The sequence below is a fragment of the Hemicordylus capensis genome, chromosome 2 (assembly GCF_027244095.1).
Source record: "Hemicordylus capensis ecotype Gifberg chromosome 2, rHemCap1.1.pri, whole genome shotgun sequence".
Lineage (NCBI taxonomy): Eukaryota > Metazoa > Chordata > Lepidosauria > Squamata > Cordylidae > Hemicordylus > Hemicordylus capensis.
Genome location: NC_069658.1, coordinates 247,676,851 through 247,703,937, shown reverse-complemented (window position 1 = coordinate 247,703,937; position 27,087 = coordinate 247,676,851). Strand labels below are relative to the sequence as shown.

General features: G+C 45.1%; 1 protein-coding gene across 1 annotated transcript in view; it reads left to right on the top strand.

The window, feature by feature from the left end:
• LOC128342672 (oocyte zinc finger protein XlCOF22-like) overlaps positions 1–14,276 on the top strand; it is a 30,809-nt gene extending 16,533 nt beyond the window's left edge. Inside the window, exon 5 of the mRNA XM_053290347.1 lies at positions 12,816–14,276. Coding sequence (XP_053146322.1) covers positions 12,816–13,272 — 457 coding nt within the window. The 3' untranslated portion in view covers positions 13,273–14,276. The remainder of the gene's footprint in view (positions 1–12,815) is intronic.
• Positions 14,277–27,087: the final 12,811 nt, after the last annotated feature.

Sequence of the window (27,087 nt, the reverse complement as noted above, 5' to 3'; positions counted from 1 at the left end):
TAGAGCATTTGTGCAGGACTAAGGAGACCTACATTCAGATGCCTGCTTACCATGTTAGCCGATCTTAAAGGTAAAGGTGAAGTGTAAAGTTTGTCGTCGAGTCGGTGTCGACTCCTGGTGCCCACAGAGCCCTGTGGTTGTCTTTGGTAGAATACAGGAGGGGTTTACCATTGCAGTCTCCTGCACAGTATGAGATGATGCCTTTCAGGACCTTCCTATATCACTGTTGCCCCATATAGGTGTTTCCCATAGTCTGGGAAAAATACCAGCGGGGATTCGAACTGGTAACCTCTGGCTTCCTGATCAAGTCTATGCCAGATCTCTCAGAGGAATCAAACACACAGGGTGGTTGTGAGGAATAAACGTGGGTGGGATGAACCATGAACTCCGGGATTCTTGGAGGAAAAGCAGGCCATCCAATAAATCTGAATATGGCCCCATTATTTAGCTGGAGATTTGTTTGTTTTATTCATTATATTTCTATACCACCCACTCAAAATATCTCTAAGTGGCTTACAAAAATATTAAAACCAATATTTAAAAACAAATTAAAATGGTTAATGCAACACAGCACTGATTTAAAAAGTGTTGCGAAGAGATGACATTAGCCATATTTAGACATTGTGTGGTTCATGCATACGGAGGTTTTTGTATGAACGACAGTACATGTGTGTTCACTAAAAAGTGAACCTCTCAAACCCTCTCGAATTCATGGAACAGATAGGAAGTGTACTGCTGTATGTGGTTTCAACATAACATGTGAAACACTGTATGTGCGTATAGATCGGTACACAGATATATGCGCATTTAATATAATGTGTGAACGGGGCTTTAATTTTCAACAAATTGTATGAAGAAGGGTGAGGAAAGGGAGAGAGGCTCGCTTTAATTCCATACCCCCCCAACCCCGCAAAAGAACATTAATGTCTTAATTGGATCAGCCTGCTCCCTTCTTTGGCATGATTCTTTCAAAACACTTCAGACAAAAGTAAGCCCAGCTTCCTCTCCTGTCTGATTTATTACATTTTTGCCCATTGATTCCTGTGGATATTTGCACGCTTTCCGCCTCACATGGAGGATGCTAATAGGAACCGGAAGTGAGGGCTGCGAAACTCTTTTTGTTTTTTACTGCTCTTTGAATCGGAGGTTGGAAGACTCTTGTTTGCTTCAGGGGGGGCAATCAGGTGAGTGCAAATTAAAGGAAACAAAAAAGGGGACAGAAAAACAAAGAAACGCAGGAATGTGAGAAATCGGAAGAGCAAGAAACGGGAATCCAGAAGAGGGCGGGGGATAGGAAGCGATCATCTGTCCTAAGTTGCTGGAAGAGCTGCTTATGTTCTTCATCTAGGGGTGCCAAATGACCAGGAAACAAGTGAACTGCCCTGCTCCTACTCCTTAGAGAGAGGTCTGGTGAGCAGAAATCTGCAGAGGAAGCTTTTCACAGAGTGGAACTAAACACAATCGTCTTCTTACTGCTGTATATCAGACGCCTGTTAGAAGTAGAGGAGCAAGGACAGGTTGCAAAGTTGGCAGTCTTAGCTCTGTCTCTTTCTCCCATCCTTTTTGCCATTCTTTTCTCTTCTGCTGTCCTAATGAATATGTAAAGCTTGTACTAAGTCAAGAATCCATATAGTTCACTTTTGTTTGCCCTAACTACCAGTAATGCTGCAAGGTTCTGGACAGAGGTACTTGCTATCATCTGCTACCTTTTAAAAACTGGATTGAACCTGTCCTTTTTGGGGGGTGGGTGGGTTAAATTTGTATACTGCCTTTCATTAAAACAATCCCAAGGTGGTTAAAACTGAATTGATTATAAAATTATAAACCACCCAGAGATTTATATATGGGGTGGTATAAAATGTGTTAAATAAAGAGATATTATTGTTATGAATATTTTTATATACCCAGGGGTGAGGAAATGTTGGCTCAAGTTTATCAGCCAGACAAAATATTTTACTCGTCAAGCGATGTTGGTACATTACTCATCAGGACTTTTTTCACGTGTCAAGCATCGTTTTTCACTCGTCACAGACAAGTAGACTAGTGGATTTCTGCAGCCTTGTATATAACTATATAAAATATGATTGCACTTTTGAAAACTGGGATAGGGGGAGACCCGGGGGCAGTGACTGTGTGAGCACTGCAGCAAAAATAACTAAGTCATGTGGTACCTTAAAAATAGCACATTTATTGTAACAAATGTTTCTGGCTATAATCCTCAAAAGCTTTTGCTATAATAAATTTAAGTTTAAACCCTCATTGTGGCTGGGGATGATGGGAATTGTAGTCCAATAACATCTGGGGATTCAAGCTTGAGAATCCCTGGCCTAGAGCTCACAACACAATAGATCTATAATCTTTAATGTGCCACAAGACTCTCTTCTCTTTTTTGTCGTATTTACTGTTCAGTTTTTATACTGCCTTTCATAATGAATCTCAAGGCAGTTTACAAAAGTTAAAATACAATAAAATTCCATAAAAGTTGCATTTAAAACTGTAAAACCAGTTAAATATTATTTGGTGTAACAGACTAACGCATCTACCCCTCTGGAATTTGTCACTCTTTAGTATTAGAAACCCCAAATAATTTTGTGGCAACAATTACCCAACCTAACAAAAATCCAACAATTTTAATGAAAGAGAAGCAAGCAAATAAATAAATAACCTAACAAGTTTGCAGTGTCTGAGCTTTTACTATTATTATTTTTAAATGTTCCCACAGGTAGAAACAAACAAAAATTAAAACAATTTAAATATAGCAGAATATGTATCATGTCAAAATAAAAAATAAAAAGATTATTAATACAATCTATATATATTTCTCCTGGGTGTGCCCAGGAAAAATGCGTCCCGGCAGCCCAGCTGATTGGCTGAGCTGCGGGGGCACCTGATTGGTCCTGGCGCACGCCCAGGAGAATTATGCGAGGCGGCGGAGGCCATGGCCGGGGAGCCAGGCGGGCCCAGCCGCAGAGGCGAGGTGGCAGGCCTGGCCGGGCCCAGCCGCAGAGGCGAGGCGGCGGCGCTCTGGGGCCGGCGGCGGCTGCACTCTGAGACCGGCCGCGGCGGCGGCGGCCGCACTCTGGGGCCAGCCGCCGGAGAGAAGAGTGCAACAGGAGCCGGTTGGGCCGGCAGGCGGAGCGCCGCCACTGCCACAAGGAGGAAAAGGGGTGTGTGGAGGGAGGAGGCAGCGGCGGCATGGGGGGCGAGGCGGAGGGAGCCGCCAACGGCGGCGGCACAGCTGGCTCTGCCCCCAGTCCCCGAGACGGCAGGGAAAGGCTGTGCCACGCTAGAGGCGCAGATGCTCTGCGCCCGGGCCCACTAGTCTAACTATATTACACCAGGTGAAAGAAAAGGCTGACTATTACCTCACATTGCATTTCAGGTGGTTTTTCGAACTACCTCCCAGCTGGCTGCATATCTTACAAACCTAAATCAGAGGAGAGCCTTTTCAATGGCTTGGTTTAATGCCTTTGGAAGGCAGATTTTATTTTATTTTACATTTTATATCCCGCTCTCCCTCCAAGGAGGCCAGAGCGGTGTACTACATACTTGAGTTTCTCTTCACAACAACCCTGTGAAGTAGGTTAGGCTTATCTTAGATTTAAGATAATGCTCCTCAGGAACCGTCTGTCACGGGTAACATGGAGTCTATTACATATGTTTTTGTAATACTGTCTATTTTACAGATATTTGCATTGCTATGATTGAACCACTTATAAAGAATGGCTACTAGTCTGGTGACTACAGGCCAGCTCCAACCTCAGAGGCAAGATGCCTCTCAATACCAGTTGTAGGGGAGCAACAGCAGGAGAGAGAAGGCGTGCCCTCACCCCCTGCCTGTGGGCTTCCCAGAGGCATCTGGTGGGCCACTGCACGAAACAGGATGCTGGACTAGATAGGCCTTGGGCCCGCCTGACCCAGCAGGCCTGTTCTTATGTTCTTGATATGCCAGGTAGATTGGATGAGTATTATGTTTCTTTCCTACTAGCAGACCGGCATGCACCAATCACGGTTGGGGCAGCAAGATTCTGTGCTGCAGCATGTAAGCTGAGATGGGAATTAGTTGGCCAATTAATAATTTAGATTCCTGTATGTATGTTATGGTTTTTCCTCCCACCCAGCTCTGCGGTTCTGATTTTGAATTTTAACTGCTAGTCACTGACTGTAATAAAGATTCATTCATTCATATTGTATTGCTCCAAAAAAATTATAAGATTCCAGTTAAGTTGGGTTCTCAAACTTGGGTCCCCAGATGTTTTCGGTAATCTCACAACATCTGGGGACCAAACAACGTCTGGGGACCCAAGTTTTAGAACCTCCGAATTACCCCTGCTAAAAGAGCAAAGAGGCACCTTGTAAAAGTGGTGATTCTCTTATATTTAGCAGGGGGAGAACAACTGGCCCTATCCATCCCCAGTTCAGCATTCCTCCAGTGGCTGTTGCTGGTGTCTATCTTTATATTTCTTTTTTAGATTGTGAGCCCTTTGGGGGACAGGGAGCCATTTTATTTATTTATGTATACTTATGCAAACCACTTTGGGGACTTGGGTTGAAAAGCAATATATAAATATTTGTTGTATTCGTATTAAGTATAAATTGACCTTCTGGATATCTACCTTCGCACTTTCAATTGTAGTTGGTCAATTTAACCAGTCAGTTTAAGATTCCATGTTTTAATTAAATGAGGTGTAAGCTTTTGTAGGCAAGAGCCATTTTGGAAACCTTGACTAATGAAGAGGCCTAAATATTTTTCAGATAAAATAAATCCAATGTGATTATGGAAACTCTAGTCAATCCTCTAGGCATGGTCTGTTTTTGATAACTCTTTCCTTTTCTACCCAGGGAGAAGCCTCTGGTTCTTCACAGATTCTAAATACTGCATCAACCACTGTCTGGTCTGGAGACCAATCCATTCTCAAGAACTTGCACGCTATTCAGGCCACCCTTCTCCCGAGAGGGAAAATGGCAGCAGAGCAGCAGCAACCTGTATCTGAAGTGGCATTCCAGCTGAGGGCTGCACCAGAGAGTGGAATGAATGTGAAGAAGTTGAACACAGCAGGCTCCAAACTTGAAAAGGGGGTGGAACAAGGCCTTCACATTACCCAGGTTGGGAGTACTAGAGAATTCTGGGAACTAACACAGCAAGTGACGAAAGAGGAGCCGGAGCAAGAAAAGCAACGGTGCTGCGAAGCCTAATTTCAGGGGGTCATGAAAACACTGGAGTCCCCTGAGTCAAGTGGGGAAAATGTTCAGCAGCTGCAGTCTTTGCCAAGGGATGACAGCAAGGGTTTTTTGTCTCCTCATGAAGGCCTTGCTGACTCCAGCCAGCAGCCTAAAGAAGTGAGAAAGGCCCAATTCCTGCCAAGCCACTGTATGGCATCGCAGCTGACTGACATCTCCTTGTTGGCCAAGGTCAAGGCAAGAAACAGGAAAGTGAAGGAAGAGATCCTGGAGGAGAAGGCTGCTTGCTCAGACTCCCCATGCCAAAGGTTTAGGGGGTTGTCTTACCAAGAAGCAGAGGGGCCCCGGGAGGTTTGCCAGAGCCTGCAGGAACTTTGCCATCAGTGGTTGAAGCCTGAGAGCAACACGAAAGAGCGGATCCTGGAATTGGTGATCCTGGAGCAGTTCCTGACTGTCCTGCCTCAAGAAATGCAGGCATGGATAAAGGAATGCAACCCAGAGACCTGTGCCCAGGCAGTGGCCCTGGCAGAGGATTTCTTGCTGAGGCAGCAAGAAGATGTGAGGCGGGATGGGAAGGTGAGGGTGCTTGTTCTGTCTTGTCTTGGTGCAAGTTGGCCAACTCTAGGAGACTGGCAAGGCCTTGTGGGACATTACAGCACTGGGGACTTAAGGGGTTTTAGTAATATTTGCTTTATGTACAAATACAGGTGAAACTCAGAAAATTAGAATATCGTGCAAAAGTCCATTAATTTCAGTAATGCACATTAAAAGGTGAAACTGATATATGAGACAGACGCATTACATGCAAAGCGAGATAAGTCAAGCCTTAATTTGTTATAATTGTGATGATCATGGCGTACAGCTCATGAAAACCCCAAATCCACAATCCCAGAAAATTAGAATATTACATGGAACCAAGAAGACAAGGATTGTAGAACAGAACAATATCGGACCTCTGAAAAGTATAAGCATGCATATGTATTCAGTACTTGGTTTGGGCCCCTTTTGCAGCAATTACTGCCTCAATACCGCGTGACATGGATGCTATCAGCCTGTGGAACTTATGAGGTATTATGGAAGACCAGGATGCTTCATTAGCGGCCTTCAGCTCTTCTGCATTGTTTGGTCTCATGTCTCTCATCCTTCTCTTGGCAATGCCCCATAGATTCTCTATGTGGTCAGGTCAGGCGAGTTTGCTGGCCAATCAAGCACAGTACGCTGTATACTTTTCAGAGGTCCGATATTGTTCTATTCTTCAATCCTTGTCTTCTTGGTTCCATGTAATATTCAAATTTTCTGAGATTGTGGATTTGGGGTTTTCATGAGCTGTACGCCATGATCATCACAATTATAACAAATTAAGGCTTGACTTATCTCGCTTTGCATGTAATGCGTCTGTCTCATATCAGTTTCACCTTTTAATTTGCATTACTGAAATTAATGGACTTTTGCACGATATTCTAATTTTCCGAGTTTCACCTGTATGTGAGTAGATAGATAAGAATAGCACTGCTGGATCAGGCCCAAGGCCCGTCCAGTCATAGGAACATAGGAAGATGCCATATACTGAGTCAGACCATAGGTCCATCTAGCTCAGTATTGTCTTCACAGACTGGCAGTGACTTCTCCAAGGTAGCAGGCAGGAATCTCTCTCAGCCCTTTCTTGGAGAAGCCAGGGAGGGAACTTGAAAACCTCCTGCTCTTCCTAGAGTGGCTCCATCCCCTGAGGGGAATATCTTACAGTGCTCACACTTGTAGGCTCCCATTCATATGCAACCAGGGTGGACCCGGCTTAGCTAGGGGGACAAGTCATGCTTGCTACCACAAGACCAGCTCTCCTCTCCTGACCAGCTCTCCTCTCCAGCATCCTGTTTCACACAGTGGACCACTGGATGCCTCTGAGAGCCCACAGACAAGGTGGGGGCATGCCCTCTCTCCTGCTGTTGCTCCCCTGCAACTGGTATTTGGAGGCATCTTGCCTCTGAGGCTGGAGGTGGCAAGTTGGCCAACTGTAGGGGAATGCCAAGGCCTTGTGGGACATATGTTTGGACTTTCAGCACCCCACCTATCCACTGCTGGCCTTCATCCCCCCCCAGCCCACCCCCACCAGCTTGCTTCCGTTTGCCAGCTGCGGCGCGGGATGATGATGTCACTGCCCCAGCGTAAGTCCACCCCAGGTGATGTCATTATGATGCATTGCAGCTGGCAAACGGAAGCAAGGCAACGTGAATGGGGACCGCGGGGACCAGCAACAGGTGCTGTAGTGGAAGTGAGTGGCGAGTGAGCATGGCAACCCCATGGGCCTCTGGCAGCCTGTGTGCAGAACACATGGTCGCTCAGTGGTAGATCTGCCCTTGCTCACATGGGAAGGGCCATAGCTCTGTTAGAGGTGGTTGATTTTTACCCACAATAAGTAAAACAGCAGAGCACTAAGGAATGAGCACACACTCCAGTTACAGAGAAGGTAGCAGAGGATGGTTTGGATATTGCAGCTATTTAGAGAAAACACATGGAGATCCTTGTGTGACTAAACACTAAATATTTATTGGTTAAATACACTTAGATAGGAAAGACCTATCTCTAATCTAAAGGACTACATAGTGGATAGGTAAGGAGAGAGAGAGAGAACTTTCCATCTGCTCTCTAGGAGGAAAGGAAGGATTGTGACTCAGCACAGGAAGTGCTGCAGAGTCAGTTCAGGGGTCATAGAGTAGGGACAGATAGGGAGACCCTGACTCACTGTCTCTACTCCCAATGCCCCTAGTGGTCATTAGGACAGTTGGTGCAAAAGGTCGATGCACTGGAATTTCATCTCCAACAAGCTCAGTGGCAGATCACCTGCTTTGCAGGCAGGAAGTCCCAGGTACAATCTCCAACAACTCCTGTTGGAACAGTGGTTGCTAAATTTGGGTCCTCAGATGCTGTTGGACTACAACTCCCATCATCTGCAGCCCCAATGGCCTTTGGCAGTGATGGGAGTTGTAGCCCTAGAACATCTGGGGACCCAGATTTGAGAACTCCTAGTTTAGGGTTTTAAATGGTAAAAGCAGCATCATGAGCTTTCCCTGACAGCAGGCTTTACCACAGATTTTCTGCAAGGCTTTACTGTGAATTCAAAGTTGCCCAAAAAAACCAATGCAAAATGTAGATTTTCTTTTACCCCAGATATAAATTGGTCTACATTCTAACACATGATGAAAAACCCGAATTGTGTATGAAATGCTCCTTGATTGCTCACAGGGACTTCGGGGGAAATCTGGCTGATACGTATACGCACACCCTCCATTATGGAGGAGATGCGAACTAAAAGGCCGGTGTTAAAAACTTTCATGGGAACTTCCATGTTTCAGTTCTCAGAAACATGCTGGGCTAATAAAGTTCTTTTAACAAAGGTGAAATGTGATCAGACAGGTGCCTCCTGGTTGGTAATAAAGCTGCCAAATTCTAAACAGCTTAATTTTCTGAATGGTCTTCAAGGGCAGCCCCACGTATAATGCACTGCAGTAATCTAACCTGGATGTCATAAGAGCCTGGATATTTGTAGCCAAACTATCCAAATGGAAGGGGGAAAGCAGAATATGGCCCTTCCTGTCCTTTTCGACTGAATGGTGTCCTCGTGATGTTCCAGGTGTTGGAGCCATTTAAGGAGGTGGTGGTTAATTTTCCCAAGGCAGAGACAGCTCCAGCAGGTACCTTTGTGGAGATCAAACAAGAGAGCAACTGGGATGCTACTTTGCTAGGTAAGATTCCCTTTCCATCTGAGCTAACAGATGCTCTGAACTTCCTAGTAAAATTGAGACCTCACATACACTCCAGCCCCCTACTGAAAATAGCCACCCCAGATTATTAATTCCTTTAATTACATTTAAAATAAGTGCTGTTTTATTCAATGGAGGGCTGTGTTTCTGGAAAGGACAGCAGGCAACAACATGAAACAGAGTAAAAAATAATGTTGATAGAAAAATAAAAATACCTGTTAGGGTCATAAGAACAGCCCTGCTGGATCAGGCCCAAGGCCTCTCTAGTCCAGCATCCTGTTTCACACAGTGGCCCACCAGATGCCTCTGGGAAGCCCACAGGCAAGAGGTGAGGGCACGCCTTCTCTCTCCTGCTGTTGCTCTCCTGCAACTGGCATTTACAGTGAGGGAAATAAGTATTTGATCCCCTGCTGATTTTGTCTGTTTTCCCTCTGACACAGAAATGACCAGGCTATCATTGGAATGGTAGGTTTATTGTAGCTGTGAGAGACAGAATAACAACAAACAAACCCTCAAAAGCCCAGTGCCCAAAAGTCAGCGATGGATTTGCATTGTAGTGAGGGAAATAAGTATTCGATCCCTTCACAAAAGGGATTTTCTATGGGATTAAGGTCTGGAGACTGGCTGGGCCACTCCAGGACCTTCATGTGCTTCTTCTTGAGCCACTCCTTTGTTGCCTTGGCTGTGTGTTTTGGGTCATTGTCATGCTGGAATACCCATCCACGACCCATTCTCAATGCCCTGGCTGAGGGAAGGAGGTGCTCACCCAAGATCTGACGGTACATGGTCCCGTCCATCGTCCCTTCGATGCGGTGAAGGTGTCGTGTCCCCTTAGCAGAAAAACACCCCCAAAGCATAATGTGTCCACCTCCATGTTTGATGGTGGGGATGGTGTTCTTGGGCTCATAGGCAGCATTCCTCCTTCTCCACACACAGCGAGTTGAGTTGATGCCAAAGAGCTCGATTTTGGTCTCATCTGACCACAACACTTTCGCCCAGTTCTCCTCTGGATCATTCAGATGTGCATTGGCAAACTGCAGACGGGCCTGTACATGTGCTGCCTTGAGCAGGGGGACCTTGCGGGCACTGCAAGATTTCAGTCCTTCACGGCGTAGCGTGTTACCAATTGTTTTCTTGGTGACTATGGTTCCAGCTGCCGAGAGATCATTGACAAGTTCCCCCCGTGTAGTTCTGGACTGCTTTGTCACCGTTCTCATGATCATTGCAACTCCACGAGGTGAGATCTTGCATGGAACCCCAGACCGAGGGAGATTGACAGTTATTTTGTGTTCCATTTGCGAGTTATCGTGCCAACTGTAGTCACCTTCTCACCAAGCTGCTTGGTGATAGTCTTGTAGCCCAGTCCAGCCTTGTGCAGGTCTACAACCTTGTCCCTGACATCCTTCGACAGCTCTTTGGTCTTGGGCATGGTGGTGAGTTTGGAAGCTGAGTGATTGCTTGCTTCTATGGACAGGTGTCTTTTATACAGGTACTGTAACAAGCTGGGATTAGGAGCACTCCCTTACAGAGGGTGTTCCTCATCTCAGCTCGTTACCTGCATATAGTGAAAAGACACCTGGGAGCCTGAAATCTTGCTGGTTGATAGGGGATCAAATACTTATTTCCCTCACTACAATGCAAATCCATCGCTGACTTTTGGGCACTGGGCTTTTGAGGGTTTGTTTGTTGTTATTCTGTCTCTCACAGCTACAATAAACCTACCATTCCAATTATAGCCTGGTCATTTCTGTGTCAGAGGGAAAACGGACAAAATCAGCAGGGGATCAAATACTTATTTCCCTCACTGTAGAAGCATCTTGCCTCAGAGGCTGGAGGTGGCCTATAGCCACCAAACTAGTAGCCATTGATAACTTGTCCTCCATGAATTTGTCCAAGCCCCTTTTAAAACCATCCAAGCTAGTGGCCATCACCACATCCTGTGACAGAGAATTCCATAGATTAATTATGCAATGTGTGAAAAAGTACTTCCTTTTGTTGGTCCTAAATTTCCTGGCCATTAGTTTCATGGTATGACCCATAGTTCTAATGTTGTGAGAGAGGGAGAAAAATTTATCTCTGTCCACTCTCTCCACTCCATACATAATTTTATACACCTATACCTTTATAATGTCCCATCGTAGTTTCCTCTTTTCTAAACTAAAAAGCCCCAGATGCTATAGCCTTGCCTCCTAAGGAAAGTGCTCCAGGTCTCTGATCATCTTGGTTGCCCTCTTCTGCACCTTTTCCAGTTCTACTTTCTTTCCAATGTTCTTCTTAAGATACAGTGACCAGAACTGTATGCAGTACTCCAAATGTGGCTGCACCATAGATTTGTATAAGGGTATTATAATATTAGCTTTTTTATTTTCATTCCCCTTCCTAATGATCCTTAGCATGGAATTGGCCTTTTTCACAGCTGCCGTACACTGAGTTGACAGTTTCAACAAGCTGTCCACCACGACCCCAAGATCTCTCCCCTGGTCAGACACTGACAGCTCAGACCCCATCAACATATACTTTAAGTTGTGTGTTTTTTGCCCCAATATGTATCACTTTACATTTTCTAACACTAAACCACATTTCCCATTTTGTTGCCCACTCACCCAGTTTGGAAAGATCCTTTTGAAGCTCCTCACAATCTCTTTTGGATTTCACTAGCCTATGCTTGACTAACAAGCAGAAGGTTGCTGGTTCGAATCCCTGCTGGTCCTATATCGGGCAGCAGCGATATGGGAAGATACTGAAAGGCATCATCTCATACTGTGTGGGCGGAGGCAATGGTAAACCCTCCTGTATTCTACCAAAAGAAAACCACAGGGCTCTGTGGGTGCCAGGAGTCAAAATCGACTTGGTGGCACACTTTACCTTTAAATTGTTTAGTATCATCTGCAAATTTGGCCGCTCTGCTGCTTACCCCAACTTCTAGATCATTTATGAATAAATTAAGGAGTATGGGTCCCAGTACAGATACAGATCTCTGGGGGACCCCACTTCTTACTCCCCCCTTGTTAAAACTGTCCATTTATTTCTACCCTCTTCTTGTCCCTCGATCAGTTACCAATCCACAACTGCATTGGGGTGTGTGCGGACCAAAGTTTGTGATTGGGTCTCTGTTAATATCCACACAATGCACCTATGTGAGGGTAATTGAAGTCACCCATGATTACAACTCTTTCTCTCTTTGACGCCTCTCTGATTTGCTTCCCCAACGCCAGGTCACTCACAACGTTTTGATCTGGAGGGTGATAGCACGTCCCTAGTAACACATTCCCTTTGTCCTCGTATTATCACCCATAATGTTTCTGTGGAGGACTCCAGTCCTACTCGGTTTTCTAGCTTGATGGATTCTATCCCTTCTTTAATATACAGTGCTGCTCCACCCCCCAATCCTCTAGGACTCTGTCCCATGTGCTGTGAATTCAGTTCATATTGGACTATAAATGCAAAAGTTATTAGAGGGGGATACAGTCATGGTGATCTCATAAGCTTTCTTCTCTTTGAAAAGGAGGCTAAAAATAAAATCAGAACCAAACGAAGAAATAGGTTGGAAGAATTTCAAGAAGTTCTCCCCCCACCCCCCACTCCCGGTGCAAAAATTATTTGTGTTTTGGATGTTTTGCTTATTCTTGCAGGTGATCAGATGTCATTTGGGGAGAAGCAAAACAAGCCAGAAAACTCCGGGAAATTGCAGTTGCTAGGGATTTTGTTGGGAAGATCCAAACAGAATGTATTCCAGTATCCAGATCAGGGGGAAGCCTCTGAGATCCAGCCAGGAAGCCACCCAGAGAAGGAAAGTGAAAAATTCATTAACAGTCAGGGCAGATATGAAGAACTCGAAGAGGAGACAGGTCAGCCGAGAATCCTCCAAGATGAGAGGTTGAAAACGTGCCCCGATTGCGGGAAGGGCTTTGTGTGGAGGTCTCAGGTGATCGAACATCAGAGGACCCACACGGGAGAGAGACCCTATGCGTGCTCGTACTGTGGGAAGAGCTTCAGCAGCAAATCATATGTCATTAAGCACGAGAGGATCCACACAGGCGAGAAACCATACAAGTGCCCGGACTGCGGGAGAAGCTTCAGCCGGAGGGATGTCCTCGTTGCCCATCAAAGGACACACACAGGGGAGAAACCATATAAATGCACACACTGTGGGCAAAGTTTCAGTGCTCGTGAGCGCCTCCTTGTCCACGAGCGAACACATACAGGGGAGAAACCATATAAATGCTCCGAGTGTGAGAGGTGCTTCCGGGACCGATCGAGTTTTTATGCACACAAGAAGACCCACAAGGGGGAGAAACCCAATACTTTTCACAGATTGTGGGAAAACATATAGTTGTTGTTCAAAACTCTTTAACCTTCCAAAGAGAAGCCATATAAACGCAGGAAATGTTGCAAGGACTTGCTTTGTAGAGCTTTCTGTAATGAAATACTTGAATATCCTCACACTGGAGAAACTCTACAAATGGCTTGGTAGAAGGTCTGTCCCTAAAGGACATAATAGCAGGTGGTGGAGAATAAGAACATAAAAACAGCCCTGCTGGATCAGGCCCAAGGCCCATCTAGTCCTGCATCCTGTTTCGCACAGTGGTCCACCAGATGCCGCTGGAAGGCTATAGGCAGCCACAGGCTGCTCCAGAAAAGATACCTTGCAAGTGTCCATGCTGCAGGGAAAAGCTTTAGGCCAGGCATATCAAACTGTAACCCTCCAGCTGCTGTTGTTGGACTACAGCTCCCATCATCCACAGTCACAATGGCCAGTATCCAGATGTAGGGAGCTATAGGCCAGCAGCAGCAGGAGGGCCACAGTTTGAATCTCCTGCTTTAGATGGAGGCTTAGTTTTCATTAGGTTGGTAAAGTTGTATCTGGGCTATACCACTTAGGACTTCAGATGGGGGTTGACATAATGGAATGTTCCTACATACAAAACATTTTCCGGTTCATAGAAACCTAGCATGTCAGGGAGGAGGGCCCAAATAGAACCTGTCTCCCAGACAGGCGAGGTTTCTGTGTGCAGGAAAATGTTTTGTATGAAGGAGCATTTCATCAAGTGAGCCCCCGCCTGCAGACTGAAGTGATATAGCCCAGACACAGAATAATATAATGTGTGAAGCATCCTCTAGTGCCTGCATTTGTGAGGTGAATTGGTAGGGTTCTTAGAAGTTTTAATACATTTTAACATAAAAATAGCTGTGCTTTGTTGTTATTTGCTTTGGAGGATTTTTTGCAGGGGGTGGATTTTGTAGACATAAAATTAGATAATTTTTATTATCGACAGTTAAACATAGTTATGTGTTTGTATTTTTTTTAATTAAACAAAAAAATTAAGTAAAAACAAAGGCCGGTTTATGGTTATTGAGTGGCTACTGCTGGCTATTTTTCTTGCTTCTCAGTGTGTTTGGGTTTGTTTTTAAAATGATGTTCAAAAACTATTTATGAGCCAACTTTCCTGTCAGAAATGAATGAGCAAGGTGGCATGCAACATAAACTGAGATTCTCAGTCTATCAATACAACCAAATGACCAGGTGAAGGGCCTTCTCAGGCATGGCACCACCGTTGTAGATTGCCCTCTACAAAGAAGCTCACTTAATGCTGACCTGGCTGTCGTTTTGGCATCAAAGATAATTTGTATTTGCCCAGGCATTCCAGAAGTATGTAATGTAATCTGGAGAAACCCCACCACCACCACCTTTTTAAATTTACACTGCTTAATTTTATAGAATTTTATTACTGCCTTATTCTGAATTTTGTTTAACTGTAGTTTTATATTAGTATTTCATTGTTTCCTAGATGATTGTTTCCCCAGATTTTGTTGAATAGAGGAGTTGAATAGCCTCAGAGAGTTGGCAGTAGGAACATGGGGAGCTGCCTTCTACCATTGGTCTGTCTAGTTCAATATTGTCTACACAGACTGGCAGTGGCTTCTCCAAGGTTGCAGGCAGGAGTCTCTCTCAGCCCTGTCTTGGAGATGCTGCCAGGGAGGGAACTTGGAACCTTCTGCGTGCAAGCAGGCAGATGCTTTTCCCAGAGCGGCCCCATCCCCTGAGGGGAATATCTGACAGTGCTCACACTTCTAGTCTCCCTTTCATTTGCAATCAGGGTGGACCCTGCTTAGCAGAGGTTCTTGAAATGTGAGGAAAGTTACAGTTGGCCTTATGAATAAATCCACAAGTTACTAGTCCTGAAGACTTCTTACTAGCCTGTTTACCAACATCCACCTATGTTAATCTTTTATAGGGTTGCGATGTTACGTTATTTGCTCTAATACCAAAGACTTGAGCCAAGCCTGCTCACTTGCTGAGTGAGAGTCAGCTGCTTGGGCTTTTCAACTCTTTAGCCCTTAAAAGGAGGAAGCCTCTGCTGAAGGCACAGCCTCTGGCGCAGGTCAACAGCAGGTAGCCACCGAAGCTGGCCGCCAAAGGGGGCTGGCCTTTGTTAGCAGCCTTCAGGGGTGGGGTTGAGGGGTGGGGCCAATGCATCGTTTTAGACTGCTGGAAGGGGACCCTCCTGTTATATTGTTGCTGCCTTGTGATTAGCTGAGCCTGGTGTAGGTATACGTCTTGGGTCATCCAGAGATGGGGAGGCAGGGGGCGTCTCTGGAGCAGCTATTCCAGTGGTGGTGGGGAATCGACCAAGATTTTGCACTGACATACAAAACATAAGAACAGCCTTGCAGGATCAGGCCCGAGGCCCATCTAGTCTAGCATCCTGTCTCGCACAGTGGCCCACCAGATGCCGCTAGAAGCCACAGGCAGGAGTTGAGGGCATGCCCTCTCTCCTGCTATTACTCCTCTGCAAATGGTACTCAGAGGCATCCTGCCTTTGAGGCTGGAAGTGGCCTTTAGCCCTCCAACTAGTAGCCGGTGATAGACCTCTCTATAAAGTTATCCAAACCCCTCTTAAAGCCATTCAGGTTATTGGCTGTCACCACATCTCGTGGCAGAGAATTCCACAAGGTGATTTTTTTATTATTTATTTATTTAACATATTTTTATACCGTTGTGTATATTATATGTTGTGTGAAAAAGTGCCTCCGTTTGCTGGTCCTAAATTTCCTGGCAATCAATTTCATGGGATGACCCCTGGTTCTAGTGTTATGTGAGAGGGAAAAGAATTTCTCTCTCTCCACTTTCTCCACACCATGCATGATTTTATAGACCTCTATCATGTCTCCCCGCAGTCGTCTTTTTTCTAAACTAAAAAGCCTCAGGTGTTGTAGCCTTGCCTCATAAGAAAGGTGCTCTAGGCCCCTGATCATCTTGGTTGCCCTCTTCTGCACCTTTTCCAGTTCTACAATGTCCTTCTTTAGATGTAACAAACTGAAAGTGATTCAATTCAGTCCTACAAGAGGGGTTGCTGGGAACCTCTACAATAGAATCCGCAGTAGCCTAGTTCAGCACGGATACAACATATTTTATCTGCAAAAAAAGTTGTTAAAAACATCACGGCAAGTGACAGATGGTTCCAAGTTCAAATTCAAGTCGGAGGGGGCATGAACTAGCCCCCTCCTCACAACCCTAGACAACTCAGCTGAATGTGAATTTGTAGAAGCAATGTGGGCAGAGAAGAACCAGTTCTGTGCCATCCGCGCTGCCAGAGCATAGATCCTCAAATGAGCTCTGTGTTGCAATCTGTCAGATTTGCACTGAGCCTTCCTCTACTTGTGCTCTAGTCGTCTTCCTCGCTGTTCAACTCCCATCAGTTCATCCAAATACCACGAAGATGACTTTAAGGCATGTCAGAGAGGACACTTAGGAGCAATTGTGTCTACCACTCTAGTAAGTTTATTATTCCATATTTGCACCAGAGCATCGACAGAATCACTAGTAGAGCCAGCACGAAACGCTTCCAAGGCTTCTTGGAATCCTGTTGGATCCAATAACCTTCTTGGGTGGACTAACCTAATGGGTCCTTCACCCCTGCAGAGGTGGGTTGTGGCTGCAAGTACTACCTTAACCAGATGGTGATCCATCCATGACAGTGGGGAGATAACGGGTCCTCACCCATGGGACAGAACCTTGATCAGAGCAAAAGACCAAGTATTTTGTGTGTGACCTGCATCATGAGTTGTTCCAGAGACCACTTGGGATAGGCCCACAGTTGTCATGGCTGCTATGAACTCCTGAGCCACCCCTGACAACCCAGTCCCAAAACTGACATTGAAGTCCCTCACCAACAACAACCTGGCCCACTCTAATGCCAACTCTGCAACCAGCTCCATCAGCTCAGTTAGGGACAGTTGGACAATGGGATGATCGGTATACCAACAGAAGTCCAAATCTATCCTTGGTCCCTAGAGTTAGAAACACACGTTCAGTATAGGCCAGCTCCCTTGGTAAGGGAAATAATATTCTGGTAGACCATAGCCACTCCACCTCCCCACCCACATCTTCTCACCTGCTCCACCATTGGGAGGAGCTGGGACCAAACCAGGACACTAGCCTCTCCCTACCAGGTCTTTGTAATGCACACCGGTTGGCATCTTCATCCAAGATCAAGTCATAGCTGATCTCAGGCTTATTTTGGTGGTACACATGCTGGTAACCTCTAGGCTTGACTACTGTAATGCACTCTATGTGGGGCTGCCCTTGCACATAGTTGGGAAACTACAATTGGTACAGAATGTGGCAGCCAGACTGGTCTCTGGGTTTACCTGAAGGGACCATACAACACTGATTCAAAAAAACTGCACTGGCTGCCTATATGTTTCCGAATGAAATACGAAGTGCTGGTTATCCTATATAATAAAAGGCTACGGCGTGTTCCCGTGTGCCCGTGTCTTTTTGGCCCATTCTGGGCATGCGCGGAGCGCATGCCCAGATCGGGCTAAAAAGATACGGCCGCCCAGACACGGGCGGCCATGTTCGGGCCCAGAAGCGGCGGCCTCAGAGAAGCGGCGGCCGCCAACGGGAATAGAGTGCTGGCGAGGCGGCGGCAGAGCCGCGGCCTCGGCCAGAGGTGGCGGTGGCCACGGCGGGGCAACTGGCCCCGATGGCGGCGGTCGCCACCCTACGGGAAGTGCGGGTGAGGCAGCGGCGGGCCGACTGGCCCCGATGGCGGCGGCAGCCGCCGCGGAAGTACGGGTGAGGCGGCGGCACTCTGGCCCTGTCAGGCCCCTTTTTTGGCTCGCTGCGGCCGGGGGTGAGTGAATGGGCCGATTTGGCCCTTAAACGTGGGGGATGGGTGGAAAAAAGCAGCTGGGAGAGAAAAATAGTAGGGGGGGAGGGAGGGATCAGAAACCAGCTGGGAGGGCGGCCGGACGGGCGGCAAAGAGGGGAATGGCGGCAGGGGGCCAGGAGTGCCATAACTAGAGCCCGTATTTAAAACGGGCTTTAACATACTAGTTACCTATAAAGAGCCAGCATGGTGTAGTGGTTAGAGTGCTGGACTAGGACTGGGGAGACCAGAGTTCAAATCCCCATTCGGCCATGAAACTAGCTGGGTGACTCTGGGCCCGTCACTTCTCTCTCAGCCTAACCTACATCACAGGGTTGTTGTGAAAGAGAAACTCAAGTATGTAGTACACTGCTCTGGGCTCCTTGGAGGAAGAGCGGGATATAAATGTAAAAAATAATTTAAAAATAATAATAAAGCCCTTAATGGCTTAGGTCCAGGGTACTTAAGAGAGTACCTTCTCCGTCGTGAACCCTGCTGCCTATTAAGATCATCTGGAGAGGTCCGGCTGCGGTTGCTACCAACTTGTTTGGTGTCAACTTGGGACCGGGCCTTCTCTGTGTCTACCCCAGGGTTTTGGAACGCGCTCCCTGCTGAAATAAGAGCATCTCCTTCTCTGTTTGTTTTTAGGAGGACCCTGAAGATGTACCTATTTTCCCAGGCTTGTAACTGAAATCCAATTTTTAAATTTTAATGTGTTTTTAGTTATTATGATTTTTATCTTTTTATGAATTTCAAATGTTTATATTTTGTATTATGTTTTAAATTTTATACACCACCTTGAGATTTTATATTAGGTGATATATAAATGCAATCAATCAATCAATCAATCAATAATAAACATTCATATATAATGAATGAGCTTGCTCTTTGAGAGGTGATGCCTCCCCATTGGCTGCTGCCTGTTTGTGATGTCACAAAGGGACATGGGCAGTGTGAAGCACAAACAGTTGAGCTAGAGGTGAAGTGAGCAACTGCCAGTGCCAAGGAGGTATGGAGGCGAGAGGAGTCCCAGGAGAAGGAGGGAGAGGCAGAAGAAGCTGGGGCCACTGGATAGGAACAGCGAGACGGGGCCAGCAGGACATACAGGAGGGTTCACGCTCACCTGGCCTGTGGAGTTCTTGATTTAAAGTATTGCAAGGTGAGGATAGATCCATGATGCCCTGAGAACATATACATCCTGAGAACTTGCCTTGGGGGGTGTAATCTGTGGGACTGAGGCAGAATGGCCCCTGAGCCCTTCAATAAACACATCTTGACATTTAATTTATTTTATTTTTTACATTTTATATCCCGCTCTTCCTCCAAGGAGCCCAGAGTGGTGTACTACATACTTAGGTTTCTCCTCACAACAACCCTGTGAAGTAGGTTAGGCTGAGAGAGAAGTGACTGGCCCAGAGTCGCTCAGCTAGTATCATGGCTGAATGGGGATTTGAACTTGGGTCTCCCCGGTCCTAGTCCAGCACTCTAGCCACTACACCACGCTGGCATTGTAATTCTGTCGTGACTGCCTCTGGTGGATAACCCTTCATACCCCAGTATCTAGATTAGCTGTAAGCTTTATCAGGAAACTTTTCTGTGTAAGACTCCAATACAGACATTACACTGCATGTGGGTTCATGTTCCATGTTCCTGACAAGGGTATTGTAATGAGAGTATTGAGAAAAATTTGAGAGAAAAACATCTATAAATCAAATAAATAAATAAATATCAAATTATCCATTTACTTATATAGCAAACACTTAAGAACCATCACCCCAATACCTTATTGTGAGTAAATTTGTTACTACAAAAGTAATCTAAATGCTCCAAAAAGAAGAAAAGAGAGAAGCTATGCTCTAGCAAGAACAATCTGTTTTTGTTTTTTATTTCTGCCTTTTGGTTTATCATGGTGACTGTTGGGGTGGGGGTTGAGGATATTAGGTCCTTAATAAGGATCTAATCTGGCTTTAAACTGGTATGTGTTTTTGTTTGGTATGTATATGTGTGGCATTGCCACACATATACATACCACAAATAATATAAATAATATCACAAATATTATACCTGTATGTGATATTATTATATTTGTGTTATATTGGTATATAATATTATTATATATTTTATATATTATATTATATTCTTAAATATTAAGAATATTTATATCCTGCTTTTTAACAAAAAGTACTCAAAATGACTTTTAAAGAAAATGCCCCCCCGCCCCCCAATGACTCAAAATTCTGTGTGTAGGAATGGGAGTGTGAAGAATCATAGGTTGTTTGCTGGTGCTAAGGTGACATGATTGGGATTTTTCTCATTATATAATATACCATTTGCAGGTCCTTAAAGAGTCCTCAAGAAATTCATACCTGCCGTGTCCCAATTTTCTCATACAGGTGAATGGGAAAATAGGGACATGTTGGCAGGCATGGAGATTTACTTAGCAAAAGAAATGAGAAAATAGACACTGTGTCTATTTTATTTTGCTTTGTCCTTGTACAGGGGCGTAGCAAGGTTGGAGTGGGCCCAGAGACAAGATTTTAAAATGCGCCCCCTCACTGAAACTTAGCTCATGAAGTAAAGAAATCTTAAATGAGGCCGAATTGTGATAACACAAAGCGTGTGTGTGTGTCAAGTAATTTAATGGCACTAGAGAAAGACATGCTGTTCTGGTAGCTCCAGGTCTTAACACTCCCATCAGTTTCAGCGGATGAATACAACTGAAGGAAGCCCGGGTGGGTGCGTGGCTGGGGGAGTCAGTCATGTGACTTGCCCCCAGACAACTGTCTCCCCTTGCCCTGTTATAGTTACGCCCCTGTCCTTGTACTATAAAGTAAAGTGTGTCATCACACACACACACACACGGGGGAACAGCCCCACATTTTTGAAAGTGGCTTCACTCTTCTTCACAAACTACAAAACTGAGAATCAAGCATTTTCCCTCACCTTCCCACCCCGTCCCACCCCAAATACATAATTTTGTGATCTCTTTTTTTGCATTTATTTCAAAATAAACCTTTCTAAATCAGATCATGGGGAACCTGTTTTAAAGGCTGCCTTTTTCTCTTGCCCTTGAAATGCTTGTTTATCTTTAATTGCTAAGAAACTGGAGTAACTCCACATATGCCATTCTGCAGTTTCAAATGGTGGTTAAATAGATCTAAATTGTTCATAAGTTGATGACTTTTCCTAATCTTTGACATGCACTCTAATGTGTTGCCTCTATGGTATTAAGGAATTCTGTGTGATATGTGATTATGACTTCAAAATGAAAAAAAAAAGTTAATTGAAGAGATCAAAGTGGGCTACTCATCTCTGTGATAGCATCTATTTGATGCTATCTATTTACATCTATTTGAATTTACTTCTGGGTTGACATCTTAGGATAGAAGTGCATGTAGCTAAAGGTGAACATAAATCTGCATATGTGCATCTATTATGGAATTTATATACTGCTCTTCCTCCAAGGAACTCAGGGTGGTTTATTAGTATTATTATTATTTCTTGTTCACACAGTCAGACAGGTGTTATTGACTGGTTTGTTTTATCCAGACATTGAGTCCTTCCCAAGGACCTGGGATGCCAGAATTTTATTGTCAGTTGTTATAGATATCATCGCAGAATATAGGCTGTTCCCAATAAAACTGCTTTTTGTAATTGGCCAATGGTGATTTCTGTGGCCCCTATGGTGTTAAGGTGCTCTTCAAGGTCTTTTGGAACTGCACCCAGGGCGCCAATTACCACTGGGATTATTTTGGTCTTTTTCTGCCACAGCCTTTCCATTTCAATTTGTAGATCTTTGTATTTGGTTATTTTTTCTATTTCTTTTTCTTCTATTCTGCTATCCCCTGGTATTGCTATGTCGATTATTTTGACTTGTTTTTCTTTCTTCTTGACTACAGTGATATCTGGTGTATTGTGTGGCAGATGTTTGTCTGTTTGTAGTCGGAAGTCCCATAATATTTTTACATCTTCATTTTCTTCAACATTTTCAATTTTATGGTCCCACCAATGTTTGGCTACAGGTAGCTTGTATTTTTTGCAGATGTTCCAGTGTATCATCCCTGCTACCTTGTCATGCCTTTGTTTGTAGTCAGTCTGTGCGATCTTTTTACAACAGCTGATTAGGTGGTCCACTGTTTCATCTGCTTCTTTACAAAGGCGGCACTTGCTGTTGTTGACTTTTCTACTTTTGCTCTTATTGCATTTGTTCTTAGTGCCTGTTCTTGGGCAGCCAGTACTAAACCCTCTGATTCTTTCTTCAAGTTGCCATTCGTAAGCCATTGCCAGGTCTTGGTGATGTCTGATTTTCCACTTATATTGTGCAAATATTGACCATGCAGGGGCTTATTTTTCCATTTTTCTGCTCGGCTCTTGACTTGTTCTTTCTTGTAGGCCTACTTTGTTCATTGGTGTTGAATAGTTTCGCATTATTGACCATTTGAAGTGCATCTTCTTCACTGTCCTTGATATATTCTTCAAGGCCTCTTTTCTCCTCCTCTACTGTTTGATGGACTTGCAGCATTCCTCTTCCACCTGAGCTGCGAGGGAGGTAGAGCCTATCGACATCACTGCGGGGGTGCAGAGCATGATTGATGGTCATTATTTTCCTGGTCTTACGATCTAGCGTCTCTAGCTCTGCCTGGGTCCAGTCTATTATTCCTGCAGTGTATCTGATAACAGGTATAGCCCAGGTGTTTATGGCTTGTATGGTGTTCCCGCCATTGAGTTTGGACTTGAGGATTTTTCTGACTCTCCTGATGTATTCACTTCCCATTTTTCTTTTAACTTCAGTGTGTGCAATGTTATCAGCCTGGAGAATGCCCAAGTATTTGTAATGTTCTTTCTCTTCCAGGTTCTTGATCTTGCTTCCATTGGGCAGTTCTATTCCTTCTGTTTTTCTTATTTTCCCTCTGTTCATTATTAATGCAGCACACTTGTCTAGTCCAAACTCCATTGCTATATCGCTACTGAATATACGGACAGTGTTTAGCAGTGATTCGATTTCTGACTGGGACTTTCCATACAACTTCAGATCGTCCATGTACAGCAGATGGTTGACTTGACTTGATGTTTTAGATGTTTGGTATCCGAGGCCTGTTTTGTTTAGTATATGTGAAAGTGGGGTCATGGCGATTACAAACAACAGAGGGGATAGTGAGTCCCCTTGGAAAATGCCTCTTCTAAAGCTAACCTGTCCAAGTGCCTCTCCATTGATTGTTAACTGTGTACTCCACATGCTCATTGCTTTTTAAAAAAATAAATATCTGAATGTTTTTGTTGACACCAGTTGTTTCTAAACATTTTAGTATCCATGTGTGAGGCAATGAATCGAAGGCTTTATTGTAGTCAATCCATGCAACACTTAGATTGGTTTTTCATCTCTTGCAATTTTCTAAAATCATTTTGTCAATCAGCAGCTGGTCTTTTGTGCCTCTGGTGTTCGGGCAATTTCCTTTCTGTTCAACTGGAAGCTGTTTGTTAGTTAATAAGTGTTGCATCACTTCATCTGCTATTATTCCAGTTCTTCAGCTTCTTGTCTTTCATATCTTTCAATTTACTAGCATCTGATCTGAGCCTGGAGATTTTATTTTTTAATCTAATCTTCCATTTAGGTGATGTACTGCTTTCTTTTTTTACAGGTCCACTGATCTTATATCCGAGCTCTTGTGTTGTTATTGTTGCTGCACTGTACATTAGTTGGTTTGTTTCTTGCAAATTATTGGTTGATATTTCTGCAAGTGCAGCATTGACATCTTTTAATGCCTGAGTGAGTTGTTTTTTGGCAACTGTTTTTAGAGCTAGAAATCGAACCCTGGTGGTTGTTTGGTTCATATGCTCAGTTATTTTTTGTTTTAGTTCTTGTTGCTTTTCTGTTAAACGGCATTTGGGTTTTTGAGGTGAAGGCAAAGGGGAGGTTGCCTGGTTTTGATTTTGAAACAGTTCAGCAACAGTGGCATCCTCGATTTCCAGCATCTCCTCCACCTGCGCCTGAGCAACTGCTTCAGTTGGTGGTAATTCTTCTTCCATATCTTGAGCCTGTGTTGCTCTTTGCAGTTCTTCCAGCTCAACTCCTGTGAATACTTTATTTCTTATTATGAATCTTCTCTGGTCTGCTAGCCTTTGTTCTGTTATTTCTGTATCTGGATGCTTCTCTTTCCAAATTTGGTACATTCTTTTAAATAACCCCTTCTAGTTGGACTAGACTTGTAATAGCAGATCATTATTTCCTTGTTGGCATTTTTCGTGTTGGTTTTTTTTTTGGTTAAGCGACGTTTCTTCCAGTAACTTTGCTGTCTCCAGCCCTGGTTGCTCAACTGAAGATCCTGAGTCCTGTTGCCTACTTGCCACCAGATGTCCAGGGACTCCAGCACCTGGCACGGTCCTTGTTGACCCGGGCGACGACCGATCCGGTATAGATTTATTAAAGTTACGTCTCACCATATTGTTGATGGGAGAGGCACTCTTTGTCTGGCTCCTCTGGTGAGACCTGTCCAGTATGGTTGGACCTCTGGCATAGCTCTCACCTTCCTCAGAGCTCGCAAGCCCCACAACCAGGCCAAGGTAGTGCCTCACTGGGGGATTATTATTATTAATTATTATTATTATTATTAATTATATATTTTATTACTATATCCCACTTTTCCTCCAAGGATCCCAGTGGTGTACAACATACTTAAGTTTCTCTTCACAACGGTTAGCCTGAGAGAGAAGTGACTGGCCCAGTCACTCACCCAGCTAGTATTATGGCTGAATGAGGATTTGAATTCGGGTCTCCCCTGTCCTAGTCCAGCACTCTAACCACTACACCATGCTGGCTCCCTGGTTTACATGGTTCTTCCTCTCCAGTTTTATCCTCACAACAATCACGCAAGGCAGATTAGGAGTGGGGGGAGAGTGTCTGGCCTAAGATCACACAGTGAGCTTCATGGCTGAGTGGGAAAGGACTTGAACCCAGGTCTCACCAATCTTATTCTTAACCACCACAACACACTGGCTCGCAACTGTGTGGGATAGATTACAGGAGAACTCTTCTGCAAGGAATAAAAGAAGATTTAAATCTTCATTTTAGCTGTGAAGCAAACAAGTGAAGAAGATTACTTTAGAGAGCATGAAAAGGTTTAATTATCAAAATGGGAGGCCTGCTAGGCCTTGGATCTTTTCAGCATCACCAAAGACCCTGTTTGAAACACGAGCAGGATACTTCCTGAACCATCCTGTGATGTGGATGTGCTGAAATCTGTGGATACCCACCGCCTCCTAGGACTGGGTTTGGAACCTATTCCATGGTAAGGAGAAGAACTTCAGCACCCTTTTTGACATCCCCCTCTCCTTCATGGTTTCTGTGTTTGACAGGAGGAGAGAGAGAGTGCTGGCCTAAGTGAGCTTCACAACAGAGTGGGAAAGGACCTGAACCCAGGTTTTCCCCACCCTTGTCTTAACCTTGAAACCACCACACCACGACCACACCAGCTCTCCATTGTGTGAGGTATTGATTACAGGAGAGATCTGGTGCTGGAGAAGAAGAAGAAGAAGAAGACTGAAATCCTCGTTCTACCTGAAGCAAACTAGTGGGGAAGAGATGGCTGGATTCCTTTAGAGAGCATGAAAATGAAAAGCTTTAATGATCCAAATGTGGGGAGGCTATGAAGAGATCTGGGGCCTGGATCTCTTTAGTATCAGCAATGCCCCAGTTTGGGAAGCAGTGTTGGAGATGAACTTCCAGTGCATCGACCTTTTGCACCAACTGTCCTAATGACCACTAGGGGCATTGGGAGTAGAGACAGTGAGTCAGGGTCTCCCTGTCTGTCCCTAGTCTATGACCCCTGAACTGACTCTGCAGCACTTCCTGTGCTGAGTCACAATCCTTCCTTTCCTCCTAGAGAGCAGATGGAAACATCTCTCTCTCTCTCCTTACCTATCCACTATGTAGTCCTTTAGATTAGAGATAGGTCTTTCCTATCTAAGTGTATTTAACCAATAAATGTTTAGTGTTTAGTCACACAAGGATCTCCATGTGTTTTCTCTAAATAGCTGCAATATCCAAACCATCCTCTGCTACCTACTCTGTAACTGGAGTGTGTGCTCATTCCTTAGTGCTCTGCTGTTTTACCTATTGTGGGTAAAAATCAACAACTTCTGAGCAAATGAGTTCCGCAAATGAGTTCCGCAAACATCCTGTGCAACCACTAGTTCACGTAAGCTGCATCTTTGAAAAAGACTGAGCCGGGTCTCACGATCAGTGAGACCTGGTTTGTGCAGCAGAGTGGGGAGAGCAGGCTAAGCCCACTCTCCCCACAGATGATCAGAGAGGGAGCCCTGGGCAGCTGAATCGGCCGCCCACATGATTTCCGGCTCCATGACGGAGCCAGTGGGGGCTGGGGGGAGCAGGGGCCGATCAGCCCCCAGAAGCTCCAGCATGCCCTGTGCGAGCGTGCAGGGCATGCTGGCAAGACCCCCGGAGCCAGGAGGCGGCTTTTCGCCTCCCCTCCGGGGGTCTCCTCATAAGTAGCCGTGCCGCAGTAGCCGTGCAGCTACTCATGATTTAAAAAAAAAAAAACGGGTTTGCGGAGTGCTCGCTCCGCAAACCAGGTTTTAGCGGAGGGGTACTTAGGCGTGTTAACCGCTTGGGAGCCACCTAGGCTCCCCTAGCCCGATTTTGCCTGATTGTGGGAATAGCCCCACTGAGTTGCAGGTGCAAAGCTTGTAGGTAAAAGGAGTTCCAAGTAGGCCACTGTCTCTAGGCCTAGCTGAATCCAAATGGAATCAAGGAGAGATGGGGTGGTTTTCTGCCAAATATCCATGACAGTTCTCAATTGTTTCCCTCCCAGGAAGACTGAGGTGAGCATGCAGAGGAAGCCTGACTGACACCAGGGTGGAGGAGACCATTTGGCAGCAGTGGAGCCAAGCGATCTCTACACAGACGGGAGCGGGTCATGCAGTGGCTGCGGAGACGAGGCAAGTTCTCTTGCACGGAAGGCTGGAGGCGAGCCTGC